General features: G+C 38.6%; 1 protein-coding gene across 3 annotated transcripts in view; it reads right to left on the bottom strand.

The window, feature by feature from the left end:
- galnt16 (UDP-N-acetyl-alpha-D-galactosamine:polypeptide N-acetylgalactosaminyltransferase 16) overlaps positions 1–17,954 on the bottom strand; it is an 82,309-nt gene that overhangs the window by 60,399 nt on the left and 3,956 nt on the right. For all 3 annotated transcript variants that reach the window (XR_010908102.1, XM_067456206.1, XM_067456207.1), the window contains exons 2-4: positions 7,534–7,715; positions 5,321–5,419; positions 2,778–2,845 (exon numbers count right to left, since the gene is read on the bottom strand). Coding sequence is in view for 2 of the 3 variants with exons in the window: in XM_067456206.1 (XP_067312307.1) it covers positions 2,778–2,845; positions 5,321–5,419; positions 7,534–7,715 (349 nt within the window). In the remaining variant the exon portion in view is untranslated. The remainder of the gene's footprint in view (positions 1–2,777; positions 2,846–5,320; positions 5,420–7,533; positions 7,716–17,954) is intronic.

Raw genomic sequence — 17,954 nt, 5'->3', positions numbered from 1 at the left:
ATCATAAACTGACAATGTGTTTTATTTTAATTTTTAAATTTAAAATAAAGTTTGATAAAATAACAAATACATTTTTTTGACAAACATGAACCCAAATGGGTAGTTTTTTTTATCAGTGGCTAAATCATTCAGATCTGCAATCTGGCCTATAAATCAGACAGTATCACTCATAAAACCTGGCTCATATTGTAGTTTATCCAGCAACAAACTGAAAGCTCATCTAAATTACTGCGGGGCTCTCTGTTCTGCCAACAACCTCAGAATAAACTCAGAGCTGCGCTCCTCCATCCAGATGTACAGAGCACCAAATATTTCACAGACCCTGATGACAATGTTGAATATACAGTTCAAGACACTAGCCGCATTTCCATTACAGATTTGCGCAAAACTTTTGCGATATTTTCTGAATGTCCATAAAAAACTATTGCGAAATGGCAGCGTTTCCATTAGTCGCAGTTATGCCACTAAAATGTATTATTTTCCTCTCGCGATAGGTCATTCCAAATGGTAGGTCATGCCATAATAATCCATTATGGCACCTATGTGGTTTGTATATCCCATTAACCGCACTAGCCATTATTTTTATTGGAAGGAGATTGGGGGGAGTGTGTTGTCCAAGCATTAATGGCAATGAAAGCCCCTTACTTAAGCAGCAGGTAAATGAGGTGTTTGTGGGTGTTTCTCCCTCATATCTGCTTTAAGGTCTTCATGATAATGTGGCATTTCTGTGTTTAGAATCCAGTATTCCTGTAATTCTATTGTCTTTTATGAGTTTAGTAAAGAACTCTGTCTCGTCTTCTGTCCAAACAAACCGTCATCTGTAAAGAATGATCGACTTTTACGTACGCCAGGTTATTGTGACGCATTGCCACATATAGAGAAGAGCGAAATGTTTGAATTTGCGGGGAGGTAACTAAAAGTTTTTTTTACCAATTTGTTATTTTGGCTTGACATTTAGTTTGTTTAAAATATGAACTGCATTTAGAAATGCCTTTGAAATGAAAAACGTTGCGTTTAATAAATAGTGCTTGCGGCACTGGTGCGGCGTCCTGGGGATGCCAGCTAATGAAACAATTGTGGCTATTTCCTCCCACGCCTGTTTAACAGATGCTATTTTGGGTGGGTTTCTCCCATCCCCATACAACACAACTTCTCTGTCTTTCACTGCTCTTACAAGAACATCAGTCTCCTCGGCTGTGAACCGCTCCTGGCGTGCCCCTGGTAAATACGCCATAATAATAGCAACCCATAATGGAACTTGCGCACCTGCTTTTAAAGGGAATGTTGGATGCCGCTCTGATTGGTTTATTCACGTTACGCCCAAACCACACCTATGAATAATGAAGCTACTTCAGACCAACCCATTTTAGATTTGCGCCGAACGCAAGAGCCATTTATCCCGCCGGGAAAATAGCAACAGCGCCGAGACCCGCCCACAAAGTTACTTGCCCTTCACGCTTTGACACTTGCGTTTCAGATCGTTAAAATAGGGCCCTATATATAAAAGACTATATATAGACTATATATAAAAGACTATATATAGACTATATATAAAAGACTATATATAGACTATATATAAAAGGTTACCAAAATTGATGTTAGTAACAGGAGTTTGACTAAAAGTAATGACTAAAACTTGACAAAAATGCAATGACTTTTCATCGACTAAAACTATGAAAGAGAAAATGATTAAGATGTGACTAAGACTAATGAGCATTTTCGTCTGAAAACGAAGACTAAATAAAAAATGGCTGCCAAAATTTACACTGTTGCCAAGTCTACGTTTTTCCTGCGGGTTGTTTTCCATATCTGCGGGTAAAAGCAACCTCAATTATGTGATATATAGACCCAGGATTGCAAATTTTAGCAGGCAACCATGCCAAAATAACACAGATTTTACTCCCCAAATGCAATTTTTGCCCCGGAGAAAAATAAGTGAATTTGCAACTACATGTCAACTAACTCACAACTAACTAATACTAGAGTATTAAACTGTTAGGTCAGGGTTCGGGTTAGTAGAATAAGTGGACATGTTGTTGCAGAATGTTCAACAGGGACCATCAAAATAAAGTGTTACCCAATTGTTTTTTGACATAAGTACATAATAGTTAAAGACACATTATATAAAGTGGGGCCAATCAGAGTTTTGCAGTGTTATAAGACTTTTACAATCCTAAATGGATGCTGCCTTATTTGGACTTTACTTGCTCACTGTTTTACTATATGCAGCTTCAGTAAAGACTGCTCTAGAGAGGCGCATACTCCAGTGTTTGAGTTCAGAAACCCGATATAGTTCCTGTAATTCATCAGACTTGAACCCTTGAAGCAATCAGTAATGCACTGCAGTCTTATCTTATTTTCTGAGTGATCAGCTTGCATCTCTGCACGTGTGTTTGTTTTGTGAAGTGCATGTGGTTCTCATGCCAAGGACAAGAGTGTAAAGCACAGCCTAAACGCAACACATGATCTCTGTAAAGGGAAAAATCACATTTGCCAACTTTATGACTCTCTGTCCTCGGCCTCACAACATTAATCACAGCAGAGCTACAATTCTGATTGTGCCGTTTGTTTCCTCACCATGACAACAGCAGGGCTGGGCTCAGTCTTGGCTCACTGATGTACAGAGAATGAGCAATATTTATAAAGAACTGCACCGCTAATGAGCAGGAAACACTTTGTCATCATTCAGTGCTGTCATGTGTGTGTGTGTGTGTGTGTGTGTGTGTGTGTGTGTGTTTCTTTGCTCTTGTGTTGCAATGAAATGAAGCTCTACTTACGGTCAGAGCTATAGTCGTCCACGAGAATAATCTCCTGTATCAAACGAGGTGGGCTTCTCGTTAGTACACTGAAACAAAAAGAACAGGATATAAAACGGGTAATGTGTTATAAATTATAATTAAACTTTAGTGTGTAAGTTGTCCTGCACTGCTACTACAGACATGACTGAAATCTTAAAATATGCAGGTGCGGTCGGCTCTTTTTACGTGCACTAATAAGCAACCACGCAACTGCCCTTAAGACCCTAACAGCTGCCTATAAAACTATCGCATAGCAACATGCCTTGTGAAGAAGAAGTGCACGTCAGCATACTTAAAAAAGACTACTTGTTAGAATAAACTGAATGTAATCTTTTCAGACACTTAATTGAATGCTAATTGCAATTAGATGAAAATGTATAATGGTTTAAAATTAAAGGTCCACTGTGCAACTTTCCGTCCACTGGAGGGCGCCTATTCAAAACAAATACGTAGTTTGATGACGCAAAGTGTGAACGCAGCATCTTGGGAGATGTGGTCTTCACATCACAGCCGGTGGAAAATAGGACATGGGCAGAAACAAGCGGCAACCTCCCGCGATCTCTCTTGAAGCCAATACGGAAGTAATGTAAACTGCAATTCTTCAACTGGCCACTAGGGACAGGCTCCAGAAGGGAGCAGAATCTCATTGAGCCCCATGTTAAAATTCTCAACTTTAAAGCAGAAAAAAACATGTTTACAGCCTGGGACAAATTGTGGTTTTGGCTTATAAGGCTAATTTCGATCTTCATGACAACTCTGAGGGGGGTGAATTTTTTTATAACTCATTCGTTTACGTTATATAAAGCCTTAAAGTTCTGCATAATTAAGGGCGTGGTTACAAGTGGATAGCCATTTATCTGCCGTCCATAGTTATTGCGTCACCTCAGCTCCGCGCACATCCCGCCTTTTTGCCCATTTTCTGTTATCCGGGAGTGACACGCGATGACTCACTCACAAGATGGCAACGCCCAGCTCGTCTCTACTTTAAGCTTCAGAACGGCTTATCGGAATCCTATGGGTGACGTCACGGACACTACGTCCATATTTTTTTACAGTCTATGGGCAGAAATCACGTTCATGCATGTGGTTATAAACGTTACTGTAGTGTAAAGCAGAGCAGAACCGAGTGTTGTGGACCTGAGCAAAGCTGCTGGAGCGATTGTTAAACAAATACTCGCCTCGCGAATACCGGGACTTTTATTATGACGGGACGGGACACAGGTTGGGCGCCTGCACTGATCCGCTCTTCCGGTTATGATTATGAGGTAATGCAGCTCTGTTTATCATATTAGATGCATTTAAGTGTGTTTAAAACGATGTTATGACGTTACTCCGTGTGTTCACTCGTTCACACTGCTAAGAGTAAAGCGCTCCTGCCAAATAAAAGCTGAAACCGAGAGTAGCGCAGATATGACGCAATTGACAGGCGACTCCCTCAGACGCTATGCTCAGACGCCCTGGGTCATTGGTTAAAATAGCAATTTTCTCACAATTTACAAATAGTTGGAAACATCTGGGATATTGTAAAAACTCAACTGAACAAAATATATAACACTGGCCTAGTGGTTTTTGGATATTTTACTGCAAAAATACTACATAGTGCACCTTTAAATGTGTAATAATAACTCTTATAAATCCGCATCATGAGCAAAGTAAGCAAGCTAACATTTAGTACAATCTATAGATTTATTTTGAATGCATACAAATGTCATTTACGTCTTTTAGCTTGTCAAGAGATTTAAAGCACCTTTTTTGAAGAGCGTGCATGTGCGGACGTGCTTTAATACGTAAGAACGAACCTATGACTAAATCTGGAAATAAAGCAAAATAACTGAGAAAAATAAGAATTAGTCCTCAGGTGCCGTGTCCATAATTTATAGCAAAAAAATCTAGCATGAATTCGATCTCAAATTAATTCATTAAAAGCAGTTATCCACAACCTGCGTGGCATCATTAACCAACGTGGTTGAACGACAGATTTGTGACAATACGGTTTCGGGAAACAGTCGTGAGCTAGTTGATATCTTCTCCGATGTATACTATGGTAGTTAAGCGGTGAGTAACGTATTGTTGTACGGGAAACGCACCCCTGATTGGCTCCTATGCCTATGAAGCCCCTCCTTCTGAAAAGCACAATGTGCTCTGATTGGTCGGCTGGAGCAGTGTGTTGTGATTGGTCAAGCGATTCGAGCGTGTTTGGGAAATGCAAAATCATCAAAATAAGTGTACTTCAATTTTAAATATACTTTAAAGAAAAACCATTAATGTGACATTATTAAACATTAAATAATGGTTGATTAGCATTAAGCTTTGTATCAGTAGAAACCTGGGACTATAACTAAATGATCGTGCATCTATAACAACGTCAAAGATATTGTATAACATATTTAACTGTGTTTTACATAAATACATGAATTCATACCAACAAATAAAAACTTTCTGGGTTAAATCAGGTAGAAATAGCTCTTTTCAGTGTGTCTGGTACAGCTCTAGAAAGTCTGTGTGTGTTGGCTGCATTGTACCTCTTAATAGTGCGCAGCAGGGTGGAGCGCGCCTCATTGTGAAAAGTGATGATGATGCTGGTGGGCGGCAGGTCAGGGTCAAAGGTCATTGAGGAACATCTGTGAATGTAGCAAACACAAACAGGTTTTTAAATGTCACGGCTGTGCACACTGAATATGGTTGAACAATATTAAATATACTATAGATCACAACACAGACAATTGTATTGCCATAAGGAGTGTATTTAAACATGGTCAAAGATGTTAAACAGAGCTGAGCTGAACGCTGTTGTGTTCGGGTCAATTTGACCTGCATTCGATTTTCAAACTGCTTGAAAATCACTGGTTATATTATGCAGTTCTTGTTGAAATTGTGTGAATATTTCTCATTTAGGGTCATGCATGTGCAAGAGAGGTTTCGACGCATAGATGTGTTTTGGAAAGGCTGTACAAATTTTGGTGACTACGACTGTGTTAGGGGTCAAAAAATGCCAAAAATCAACACTTTGAAAAACAAAGAATCGGGTAAAAAACACAGAACCTTTATTGTAGATGTCAAAGACTAAAATATGAAATACATTATGAAGCTTAAAACACTAAACAAGTTTACTCGACATCGAAGAGTAGTCTTCAGAATCATCCATGGAAAATTCACTGTTTCTTTAGATGAGTTTCACAGTAAAAAAAAAAAAAATAAATTCTGTCAAAGGGTGTTTTCTGTTGTTAGTTTTAAGGATCTCAATTACTGGACTGCTGTGTGTGAAACCTATTTTTCCCAGACTATCATGAATTTCACTAGTAGTTATTTGCACCTAGGCAAATAGGCACAACAAGTATTCATGACAATATATATATATATATATATATATATATATATATATATATATATATATATATATATATACAACGATCAGGCATAACATTATGACAGGTGAAGTGATTAACACAGATTATCTCTTTATCACGGCGCATTAGGCAGCAAGTGAACATTTTGTCCTCAAAGTTGATGTGTTAGAAGCAGGAGAAATGGGCAAGCGTAAGGATTTGAGTGAGTTTGACAAGGGCCAGATTGTGATGGCTAGACGACCGGGTCAGAGCATCTCCAAAACTGCAGCTCTTGTGGGCTGTTCCCGGTCTGCAGTGGTCAGTATCTAACAAAAGTGCTCCAAGGAAGGAACAGTGGAGAACCGGCCACAGGGTCATGGGCGGCTAAGGCTCATTGATGCACGTGAGGAGCGAAGGCTGGCCCGTGTGGTCCGATCAAACAGATGAGCTACTGAAGCTCAAATTGCTCAAGAAGTTAACGCTGGTTCTGATAGAAAGGTGTCAGAATACACAGAGCATCTCAGTTTGTTGTGTATGGGGCGGCATAACAACAGACCAGTCAGGGTGCCCATGCTGACCCCTGACCCCGCCGAAAGCACCAACAGTGGCACGTGAGCATCAGAACTGGACCACGGAGCAATGGAAGAAGGTGGTCTGGTCTGATGAATCACGTTTTCTTTTACATCACGTGGATGGCCGGGTTTGTGTGCGTCACTTTCCTGGGGAACACATGGCCCCAGGATGCACTATGGGAAGAAGGCGAGCCGGCGGAGGCAGTGTGATGCTTTGGGCAATGTTTTGCTGGGAAACCTTGGGTCCTGCCATCCATGTGGATGTTACTTTGACACGCTTCACCTACCTAAGCATTGCTGCAGACCATGTTCACCCAAGTTTCATGGAAACGGTATTCTAATGGCTGTGGCTCTTCCAGCAGGATAATGCTCCTGACACAAAGCACAAATGGTTCAGGAATGGTTTGAGGAGCACAATAATGAGTTTGAGGTGTTGACTTGGCCTCTAAATTCCCCAGATCTCAATCCAATCGAGCATCTGTGGGATGTGCTGAACAAACAAGTCCGATCCATGGAGGCCCCACCGTGTAACTTACAGGACTTAAATGATCTGCTGCTAACATCTTGGTGCCAGATACCACAGCACACCTTCAGGGATCTAGTGGAGTCCAAGCCTCGACAGGTCAGGGCCGTTTTGGCCGCAAAAGGGGGACCAACAAAATATTAGTTCATAATGATATCCAGAGGTCTTCTTTTCTTTTTCATTGTGTTGATTTTTGGCAAATTGCATGGAAACCACTGTGGGTTTATTTGACCCCAGCACAACAGTTCTACCCACTCTTTTAACATAACAGAAGGGTTTAAATAGCCAAAATATGTAACAAATGACAATATTACCGATAGTGGCGTGTGTCTCTGATGGTGCGTTCGCTCCCCAGTCGGTCGCTCTCCTGCAGGTTGAAGGCATGTTCTCTGTAAGGATCCTCACCTGCTTTCAGCTGCTTACTCGATAGAAAAGCCTTTTCATCAAACAAGCCCAAGAGTTGAACCTGCTGCTCGACCTTTGGTGCGCGAGTCACCTGACAGACACACACACACACACACACACACACACACACACACACACACACACACACACACACACAGTACACACACACACACACACACACACACACACACACACACACACACACACAGTACACATGCTGGATTAGTGTGTGCTGAGGGACGCTGCTAATTGAAAAATGTTTCAACACTGGTCACAGAGATTAAATAGTTATACTATAATAAACAAATAACTTCACTACTGGGTCATTAATCTTTTATAAGTATCACTGTTGCTATAGCTCAAACTTAGTGTTAGGGATTAGAACAATCCCCTATAACCCCACACTGTAAAAATGGCTTTTTTGAGTTGAATTAGTAAATGTCTTGACTGGAATAAAAATCTCAGGTTGCCATTATGTTAGCAGCGGCCTATTTTGACTAACTTGTGCCAACAGAACTAAAAAAATCTCATCTTTTGTTTTGTTTTCTAGTACGAATATCTAAATATTCTTAAATCAAGATTCATTTACATGAGAAGCAAAATCACATGAGATATTAACTCTTGTTTACTGAACAATATATCAAAATTTAGCAAGTTTATGCTTAAAACAAGAAGTTATCTTACCCTATAGGCAGATTTAATCTCACTTCATTTTAATACATTTTTCAAAAAGCAAGACTTAAAGGTACAATATGTACATTTCATCGCTATTTTAAATAGTGACTTCATTCGGTCACTATTTAAAACAAAGGCGTAGCTTGATGACGCCTTGATTTCGCAGAATCATGGGAGATGTTGTCTTCACCTCTACAGCTGCCCATGTCAGACGGGACATGGGCAGAAATCGTATTCATGGATGAGCTAATGTATTAAAGATTTATTAACATTACTGTAGTATGATAGCCTAGACGCACCCTAGCAGCAGCAAATCTAATCTGCCGCGGGTGTCATCTAGCAACTCTCAATACCCTTCTGAGCTGTTTTCCTAACTCTTGCCGGGCCAATCACATCGTGTATAGAGTCGGTGGGCGGGGCCATAATGACGACGGCCGAGTTGCGTTTGCGTGCTTCTAGTAAACACAGAAACTGGCGAACGGCGGCGGTCTTTCGAATCAGCTTTGACCGCGACTCTGGAAGACTTGGAGTTAAGCTTTTCTCTGAGAAAAGAACAAAGAACGGCACTGAAGTCATTCTTAAAAAGGGAAGATGTGTTCAGAGTTTAGCTGACCGGATACGGTGAATGTTTAATCAGTCAGCGAGCTCCCCTTCACCGTCGTTGTTCCGGTTGGTGTAGCGCTATCCTATCGCGTGCAGAGGGAGTTTGAAAGACAACCATTTATCCCGCCCCACGGATTGAGCTGTCAATGGTGAGTTTCCAGACCAAACATCTTGATGTGGGTCTGGCTTGTAATGGTTCTGGCTAATAAACAATTTGGTTTTTAATGAACGACTTTCATAAACACCGCATCTGTAGGGGCTGCCATTGTTGTTTCGCAGGCTATGTGACATCAGAGCTCGAAATTGGGAGTACATCGATCTAGTACGAGTTCACGGGTGGGAAGTCATGGATATGATTGCCATTCCAGTGCACTTTCACAGGTTGAAGGTGGGAAAAACACGGGTTACGGGTTGCCTGGAACGCGGCATAAACCCTGAGTTTAGTTCTGTCCATTGTCCTGTAGTGACTTTGAGTGAAAGCCAAAGGTGTTACATCTTTGCACTCTTGCAAATCCAGTTTTTTGGATTATCTTCTTTATGTATTAATAAAATTAAACAGCTGATATTCAGATCTAGATTTCTATCTGCCTAGCCCAACGTGACAAATATCTCAAAATCTGTTTTGATTTAAGAAGCTTTAGATATTTTACTGAAAGAACAGGGAACAATTTTTAATAAGATGTTTTTTGGTTTTTTTGCAGTGTGGCTTTTCATTGTTCACTATTTTCTCTGATTTATGCTTGCTGTTTAAACTACAGTGGTAAATCACACGGGCATTCATCACATGATACTCATGACACAAAACTAAATACATTCAAATTCCACACACGCACCTAAACACACTGAGCAAAACTGAGCAAAAGAACAGATTATTTTAAGTAGAGGAGCAAACACATCATGACATTACAGTAGAATAAGTCAATAATGTTACAACAAAACCAACCTAGAAAACGGCCAAACATGCAACCATATTCATTATTCATGCAGGGAAGAGGCGAAATGGACCTAAACCGCAAAATCGTTTTTTTTTTCTTCAGTGCACTGTAAAAACATTGTCTCAGATCAACTAACTAGCGCTGAAAAAAATGTGGGTTACACTTTACTTAAGGTGTCATTGTTGCAGTGTAATTATATATTTAAGAATTGAGTAATATTAATGAACTACATGTACTTACTATAGGGTTTAGTTGAAGGTTAGTTGCATGTAATTATCCATAATTTGCTGTTATTACTATGATAAATACATGTCAAATATGAAATAAAGGACACTGTAAAAGAAACTGTTACCAAAATGTGTATTTTTTTGCCACTAGTCTGAAAAAAGACAAGTTATGGAAGCAAAATAGCTCAAAATTTTAAAACAGTGCATGACTAGAGCATGAAAATCGACAAGTTTGCCTTTAGTGTCTTGCCCTAACATAAACCATGTTCCAGAAAAACGGAGCTAAAAGAAGAACAGACTCAAGCTGTGAGACGGAGATATGGCGCTGTAGAGAGAGGCTTAGCTCAGAGCGACCTCACCTTTCATTTCTAAAGAAAGTGAAAAAAGAGGTGAAAATCCCATACACACTTTCAGAAAGAGCAGCAGGCACTTCTGGATGCACTCCAAACCTGTTCATAAACCCACTGTGAACACACACTGTTAGCTTAGATCAATAGCTTATATATATATATATATATATATATATATATATATATATATATATATATATATATATATATATATATATATATATATATATATATATATATATATATATATATATATATATATATATATATATATATATATGCATGCTGCCTGCCACTTGGTAATATTATACAAAAACATAAGTTTCTACTATAATGCCGATGATACTCAGTTATATTTCATCACGACCAGATGAAATTTCTAAATTATCCAGGATGACAGAGAGTGTTAAAAAGAAAATATACAAAATATTGGATGACCAGTCTTTTTTTTCCTATTAAATTCAGATAAGACTGAGATATAACTTGTTGGACCAAAATCTCTTAGAATATAATTTTACACTTAAAAGGATGTTCTGTTACTTCATCCTCTAGGGGGGGTGAAACACTCAGTCTCACGTCAATCTTGAGTACCTATAGAGTAGTATTGCATCCTTCATATCTCCGAAAAGTCTTTAGTTTTATTATATTTATAAAAGAAATATGGGCTGTACCGAGTCTTTCCGGAAAAAAACGAGCGCTTCGAGGCGTATCGTGTGGGCGGAGCTACAGAATGACAAGCGCAAAGTGGTGACGTCCTCAAGCGTGGAGAAGAAAACGCTACGCAGATTCAACTAGTATATATGATCCAGAATTAGATCCGGAGGCTGAAATAAATTGAACAGGAGAAACAGCAACAGCAGGACGTCCGTCTCTGTGGTATGGACTGTATTTAGTGGCCTGTCAACATTTGTGTGTCTTTACTCTCAGTTTATGAGGACATGATTCGGTTTATGGACTATTGTATGCGACTAAACCTTAGCAGCAGCAAGCAAAACGGTTTTGCACGTCAGACTAGTGTAACGTTAAACAGAGAACAACAATGGAGTAACCGTTAGCGCATTTGAATGACGAAGCACGCGATCGTGAGAACGCTAGGTTTATGTTTGGGTGGTTTTACTGACACCTATAGTGGTCAGCTAAACAAATGTATTTAGACACACACCATAGATCGCATGCTCCATTGATCGTGTCATTTACTGATGTTTACTCACGCGATGATAGCCAACAGCACAGACATTTGAAGCAGTTTAACTCACCGGCTGTTTCCAAAGCACGACCGTGAACCTTTATCGCTGAGACCACTCCGTCAAAAACACACTTCTTTGGTATGATTTGGTGAAGTCCTGTGATAGCATTGACCATGGAGATCCGCGATGTTGTGAAGCTTCCCGTCATTTCTGCGTTCAAATTGGTTCAAATGCACACTGCCTTCCCGGAATGCTGTGCTGAAGCGTTGAAGTCGCTCGACGTCACCCATAGGAATAAAGTGGAGCGCGGCGCGACAGAAGTGTTTCGCGTCATGACTGGATCTGCACCTGAGAGTGTTTATGGGCGTGCATTTCCTCTCTCGCTCTAGTCACGCACACCCTAGAAGAGCCCGTACGGCCCACACAAGGACCTTCCGCTCTATTAACGTCAAGCCGAGCCATACTCGAAAAAAACTCTCCGAAACTTGTGAGAAACCGGAAGGAGTATTTTTGACACAGAAATACTCCATCAAACGTCCAACATTAGTTTTTGAAACTTTGACTATGTTTAGGATGGGAATCCAAGTCTTTAACAGTGTAAAAAGCTCAGTATGCATGAAACAGCATTTTTTTTTTTACATAAGGTTAATTTAAGGCCATTTAATTAAATTTAGGTTAGCAATCTTAATTTTGTCCAAAACTATTAAGTTCAATTATTCTAAAATGAATATCGAACAAAAAACAAGTAATCCAGTTTAATTACAAAATTACTATCTAACAAGATTTTTTTTTTTTTATCTTACTGGCTAGCCAAAAGATGGTTTTGTTACATCCGTGGCATGCCCAAAGTAGCTGTTAATTATTATTAAAACAGCTTTAATTGTTATAAGCAGATCAATCTCTACACTTCATCATAATGGTAACCTCCAAAAACACTAACATAACACAAACGTTTAAATACCAACATCTCTTCATTTTCTCATCTTGTTAAAAATGCATAAAATTGCACTTTATATATTTACTCTGAATACAGGCCCTTTGCAAACCATGATGGGAAGTGAAAGTCCTGTTTGATTGGGTTACTTGATTAAAACATGTTATTTCAAAATGAAAACATCAAGTTATGTCAAAGAGTAAAAGTTTGAAGTCAGTTTAACATGAAGCAATTACATTTGAACCAGAAACCTAATATAATGGTGTTAACTCAAGATGAATTGCTTAAATAAAGAGAACAGCATCATACAATCATTGCAGCTCTATTCATGCAGCTGCTGGAGATCTTACCAGGTCAATAAAATATGAGCACATAACACCAATTTTATCATCTCTTCACTGTTTTCCTGTTAAGTTCCTTATCGATTACAGAGTATTGCTACTGACCTATAAGGGCCTAAATGGTTTAGCTCCTGTATATTTAACTGATCTTCTATCGCCACACAATCCACTTAATTATTTATCCATTTACTTTAATTATTTATCTAGCTAATTATTTTCCATTTGGTTTTCTGTCCCATCCTGCAGGTAGAGACTCCCCAGCGAGGACTACAGATGACGGCAATTCTGATCAACATGCACCAATGCTACATTTTCTCTTTTTCTCTACAACTTGTAATAATTACTTCAACAAGTTCATTGTATCTACCTAAAATTAATACATGTTTAGCTAACATTAAAATCCATAACTTGGACACAGATCTGATAGCAGATCATAAAATAAGACATGCATTTTCTGCAAAGCTGCTTTGAAACAATATGTATTGTGAAAAGTGCAAATAAATGTGAATTGAATAGATCTGGCAAATTTGCTGTCAGAAACAGAATCATATTTTATATTGTATTCATACAACCACACAGATTTATTGCAGATTTATGCAACGCATTTATTGCAGTTTGATGAACGGACCTTGTGTGTGTGTGTGTGTGTTGTGTGAGATTTAGCACTGGCTGTTGTATAATTTGTCTAGGTAGAAGCTATATTGTTATGTCTGTAATATTGCTTCCACTTTAGCATTGCAATTTAATTTATTAGATTTTTTTAGCATAGATTAGGGCAGCATAATTATTCAAAATTACGTTGAAGTCATGTTTTTTTTACAGTGAAATATTACTATTTAAAGGTACACTATGCAACTTTCCGTCCACTGGAGGGCGCCTATTCAAAACAAAGGCGTAGTTTGATGACGCCAAGTGTGAGCGCAGCATCTTGTGACATGTGGTCTTCACCTCACAGCCGGTGGAAAATAGGACTCGGGCAGAAATCATGTTGATGGATGCGGTTATTAACGTTACTGTAGTGAAGCAGAGCAGGACCGAGTGTTGAGGAGCTGAGCATGGCCGCTGGAGCGATTGTTATACAAACACACGACTCACGAGTAGCGGGACTTTTATTATAACGGGACGGGACACAGTCGCCGGGCGCCTGCACTTCCGCGTTTCCGGTCATGAGTATGAGGTAATGCAGCTCTGTTTATCATATTAGATACATTTAAGTGTGTTTAAAATGATGTTATGACGTTACTCTGTGCGTTCGCTCGGCGCTGCTGTGACCTGTTCACACTGCTAAGAGTAAAGCGCTTCTGCAGAATAAAACCGAGGGTAGCGCAGATATGACGCCATTGACAGGCGACTCCCTCAGACGCTATGCTCAGACGTTCCGGCTCCTTAGTTAAAATAGCAATTTTCGCACAATTTACAAATAGTTGGAAACATTTGGGATATTGTAAGAACTCAACTGAATCAAAATATATAACACCGGCCTAGTGGTTTTTGGATATTTTACTGCAAAAATACTACATAGTGCACCTTTCAATAAATTATATATAACTATATTATAATTATATCATATTATAAATATTATTATTGAATATAAAGTCATATTAAACAGAATTATTATTATATTACTTTTCTTAAATATGTATTTTTTTTTATTTAGCCATAAATAATAATAATACCTTTATTTTGTAGACATAATGATATATAGTCTTAAAAATGTTAAACCGCAATCGTAATTTGAATCAGAAAAACTGTAATTCGTTATTTAATCCCAACAACAAATACAATGAAGTCACATGGCAATGAGACTAAAAGAAATCTCTGCATGCTGCAGACATACAATGTTATTTTGTAGAATGTGTTTTCAATGTGTTCACTTGTGCTTAGTTGTTCATAAGTTGTTCAAACAGCATCATGTTCCTCTGCAGGTTGCTGTAAACGTGTGCTTCTTCTCATTCGCAGGCCTGATCAGAGTTAATGAGATGCATATGCCACTGGCTATGACTGAACACGTCTGCGGTTGGCCATATCCCCACAGCTTCAGCACACACACACACTTTCTCTGTCATTCAGGTAAGAGCACAGGAACTACTGCAGAACTTTCTTCTGGTGTCACAGTCGGCTGCAATACCAGTGATGAGAATGGATCTAAATGCAGCAGTGTAAAGGTTTATTCAACTAAACTCAAAAGAAAACACAAGACAAAGAACATGAACAGAACGTAAACGTGAGGAGAACGGACAATAAAAATACTAAAATACTAAAAAAGTTGTCTTAACCAGTGAAAAGAAGTTGCTTAGTATTCATTCTAAATTTGATTTGTAATTGTAAGTTAACAAGCATACAAGTTGCAACAAGTTAACAATGCATTCTGGGTGCATCATTCAAAACTCATCCACGGCTCCCAGCATGCATTGCGGCATAAATCATGTCACCATTGTTGAGATTCATAGGCTGATTCTTGATGTCTGTGAGAGTAAATCTCACATGAGGTCAAAGTGCTTAATGTGCAGTCGGTTTTAAACCTTATTCAGCTTTTCTGATTTTAACCGTGCTGGATTTTTTTCTAGCATCATAATAAAACTAAGTTAATAGTTTACTAATGCATATTAATATTGCTCATATTAAACTCAGTCATACAATCAGTGAATTAAACAACTACGCAATGATTCAATTCTTATACAGCAGCCGTTTAACTTAAAAAAGTAAGTAACCTGGTTGCCTTAAAATTTTGAGTTTATTGAAATTAAAAAATTTGAGTTGATACAATGAAGGGAATTTGTTTAATAAATAGAAACTCAAAATATTATTGTGTCTGAACCAAATGAAAAATGTGATAAATCATGAAAATAGCACTATTTGGCATGTTTCACTGCGTCATCAGAAATAAAACACACACAATTACCCAATATGCTTACAAAATCTTTTATTAAAATTTTAATAAAGGTTGTCGAATCTCAAAAAATGTTCCAGGTAACTTTTTTGTAAATAATTTTTTACAGTGTAACATTAAAAAGTCGTCAAAATGCCCAACTAAAGAAAACACTAATCACCATGATGGTGACATAAAAAAATACAAAAAAAATCAACACAAAATCAAAAAAACTCTAAAAGCTCAGTCAGCTGAACAAAAGATCTTAAACTGGGAGACATTCGACCTCACTCAGTTAATGGAGTTCAGTGAACTACTTCGTGTAAACGTTGAGTGAACTCAAAAACGCCGTGCAGCAAGTTGCCTTTCAATTTTAAGTTATGTCAACTTTTCTTTTTTTAACAGTGTAATTGCTTCAATCCCTTTAGTCTACGCAGTATCAATCATGATAGGAGACATCTGGTTTGTGTTGTGTGTGTCCAAGCTGTATATATCAAATGGACAAGTACAACAAAACCAAACCTGGCCATTAGCAGGACTGCACTAATATAATCAGTTCGTGCTTGGGAGTAACATGCAAATGATGCCGGGGAAAAGCTTGCGAAAGCAAATATTGCTCACTAAACAAACACTCCGCTTTGCATAAAAGGAACATCTATTAAATTCACTGTAGTATGAGAAGTGCATCTGTTACTCTTCCTAAACGCAACACAATAGAGGCTGAGAGAGATGTTTGCACTGATATTTCAGCATTCGTTCCCCTCATAAAAGGACATTAGCCGAGATTGATGCACTGCAAAAAGCCCTCAGCACAGGAGGATCCGCCACTGGCTCAGGGCGAGTATGCGTTGTGCAACAATGCTCTGGAGACACTGTCCATTTAAAATCAGCTTGAATTACTGCTTATAACTGTGATAAAGTACCCAATTGATCTCCACGGGCTATCCTTTTCTTTCAGGACTTGTAAATGCACTTCTGTCATTAATAGAGTGAAAAGACAGAGTGCACAATCATTTCATCTTATTTTACAGGCAGAGGTAGATCAGATATCAAAGCAGACTAACGGAGAGCGGGATTACTCTCGAGTTACTGTCCCTTCACAGCGCTCAGCTAATGGGGTTTTATGAGGACAAGGCCACCGCTGCTCAATTGTGATTAATAATAGACTCATATCTGTATTATGAGTCTAGTGACAGATGAATCTTTTAATCTGCATTAGCTCTTTTTAGAGTCGGGTCATAAAATCTACCGCCAGCCTACACTGGTGTTACCTGGTTGCCTTAAAATTTTGAGTTAATACAATGAACATTTTTTTGAGAGTTGACAACCTTTCTTAAAATATTATTAAAAGATTTTGTAAGCATTTTGGGTAATTGTGTGTGTTTTATTTCTGATGATGCAGTGAAACATGCCAAATAGTGCTATTTTCATGATTTATCACATTTTTTATGTGGTTCAGATAAAAAATAATATTTTGAGTTTCTATTTATTAAAGGGGGGTGAAACAGTTTCAGTCAATCTCACGTCAATCAAATCAAAGTCTTTAGTTTTATTATATTTATAAAAGAAATATGGAATTTACAGTCTTTCCGGAAAAAACCAAGCGCCTGGATGCGTATCGTGTGGGCGGAGCTAAAGAATGACGAGCGCGCAGCTACTGTGCGAGAGCGTCTGAAAGCTGACATCGTCATGCGTGGAAAAGAAAACGTTACCCTAATAAACCATGGCTATCAATCAGATTCAACTAATACAGATATGATCCAGAATCATATCCGGAGGCTGAAATAAATTGAACAGGAGAAACAGCAGCAGCAGGACGTCCGTCTCTGTGGTATGGACTGTATTTAGTGGCCTGTCAACATTTGTGTGTCTTTACTCGCAGTTTATGAGGACATGATTCGGTTTATGGACTATCGTATGCGACTAAACCTTAACAGTAGCAAGCAAAACGGTTTTGCACGTCAGATAGTGTAACGTTAAACAGAGAACAGCAATGGAGTAACCGTTAGCGCATTTGAATGACGAAGCACGCTTTGTGTGAACTTCCCCTAGACTAGTTTTATGTTTGGGTGGTTTTACAATAAACAAACTGACATATTGGTCAGCTAAACAAATGTTTAAACACACACCATACATCGCATGCTCCATTGATAAATTAACTGTAACGTTATACGATCGTGTCGTTTACTGATGTTTACTCACGCGATGA

Source organism: Pseudorasbora parva, chromosome 10, assembly GCF_024679245.1.
Source record: "Pseudorasbora parva isolate DD20220531a chromosome 10, ASM2467924v1, whole genome shotgun sequence".
Classification (NCBI taxonomy): domain Eukaryota; kingdom Metazoa; phylum Chordata; class Actinopteri; order Cypriniformes; family Gobionidae; genus Pseudorasbora; species Pseudorasbora parva.
The sequence above is the reverse complement of the archived record's forward strand: the minus strand, read 5'-3'. Positions and strand labels throughout refer to the sequence as shown.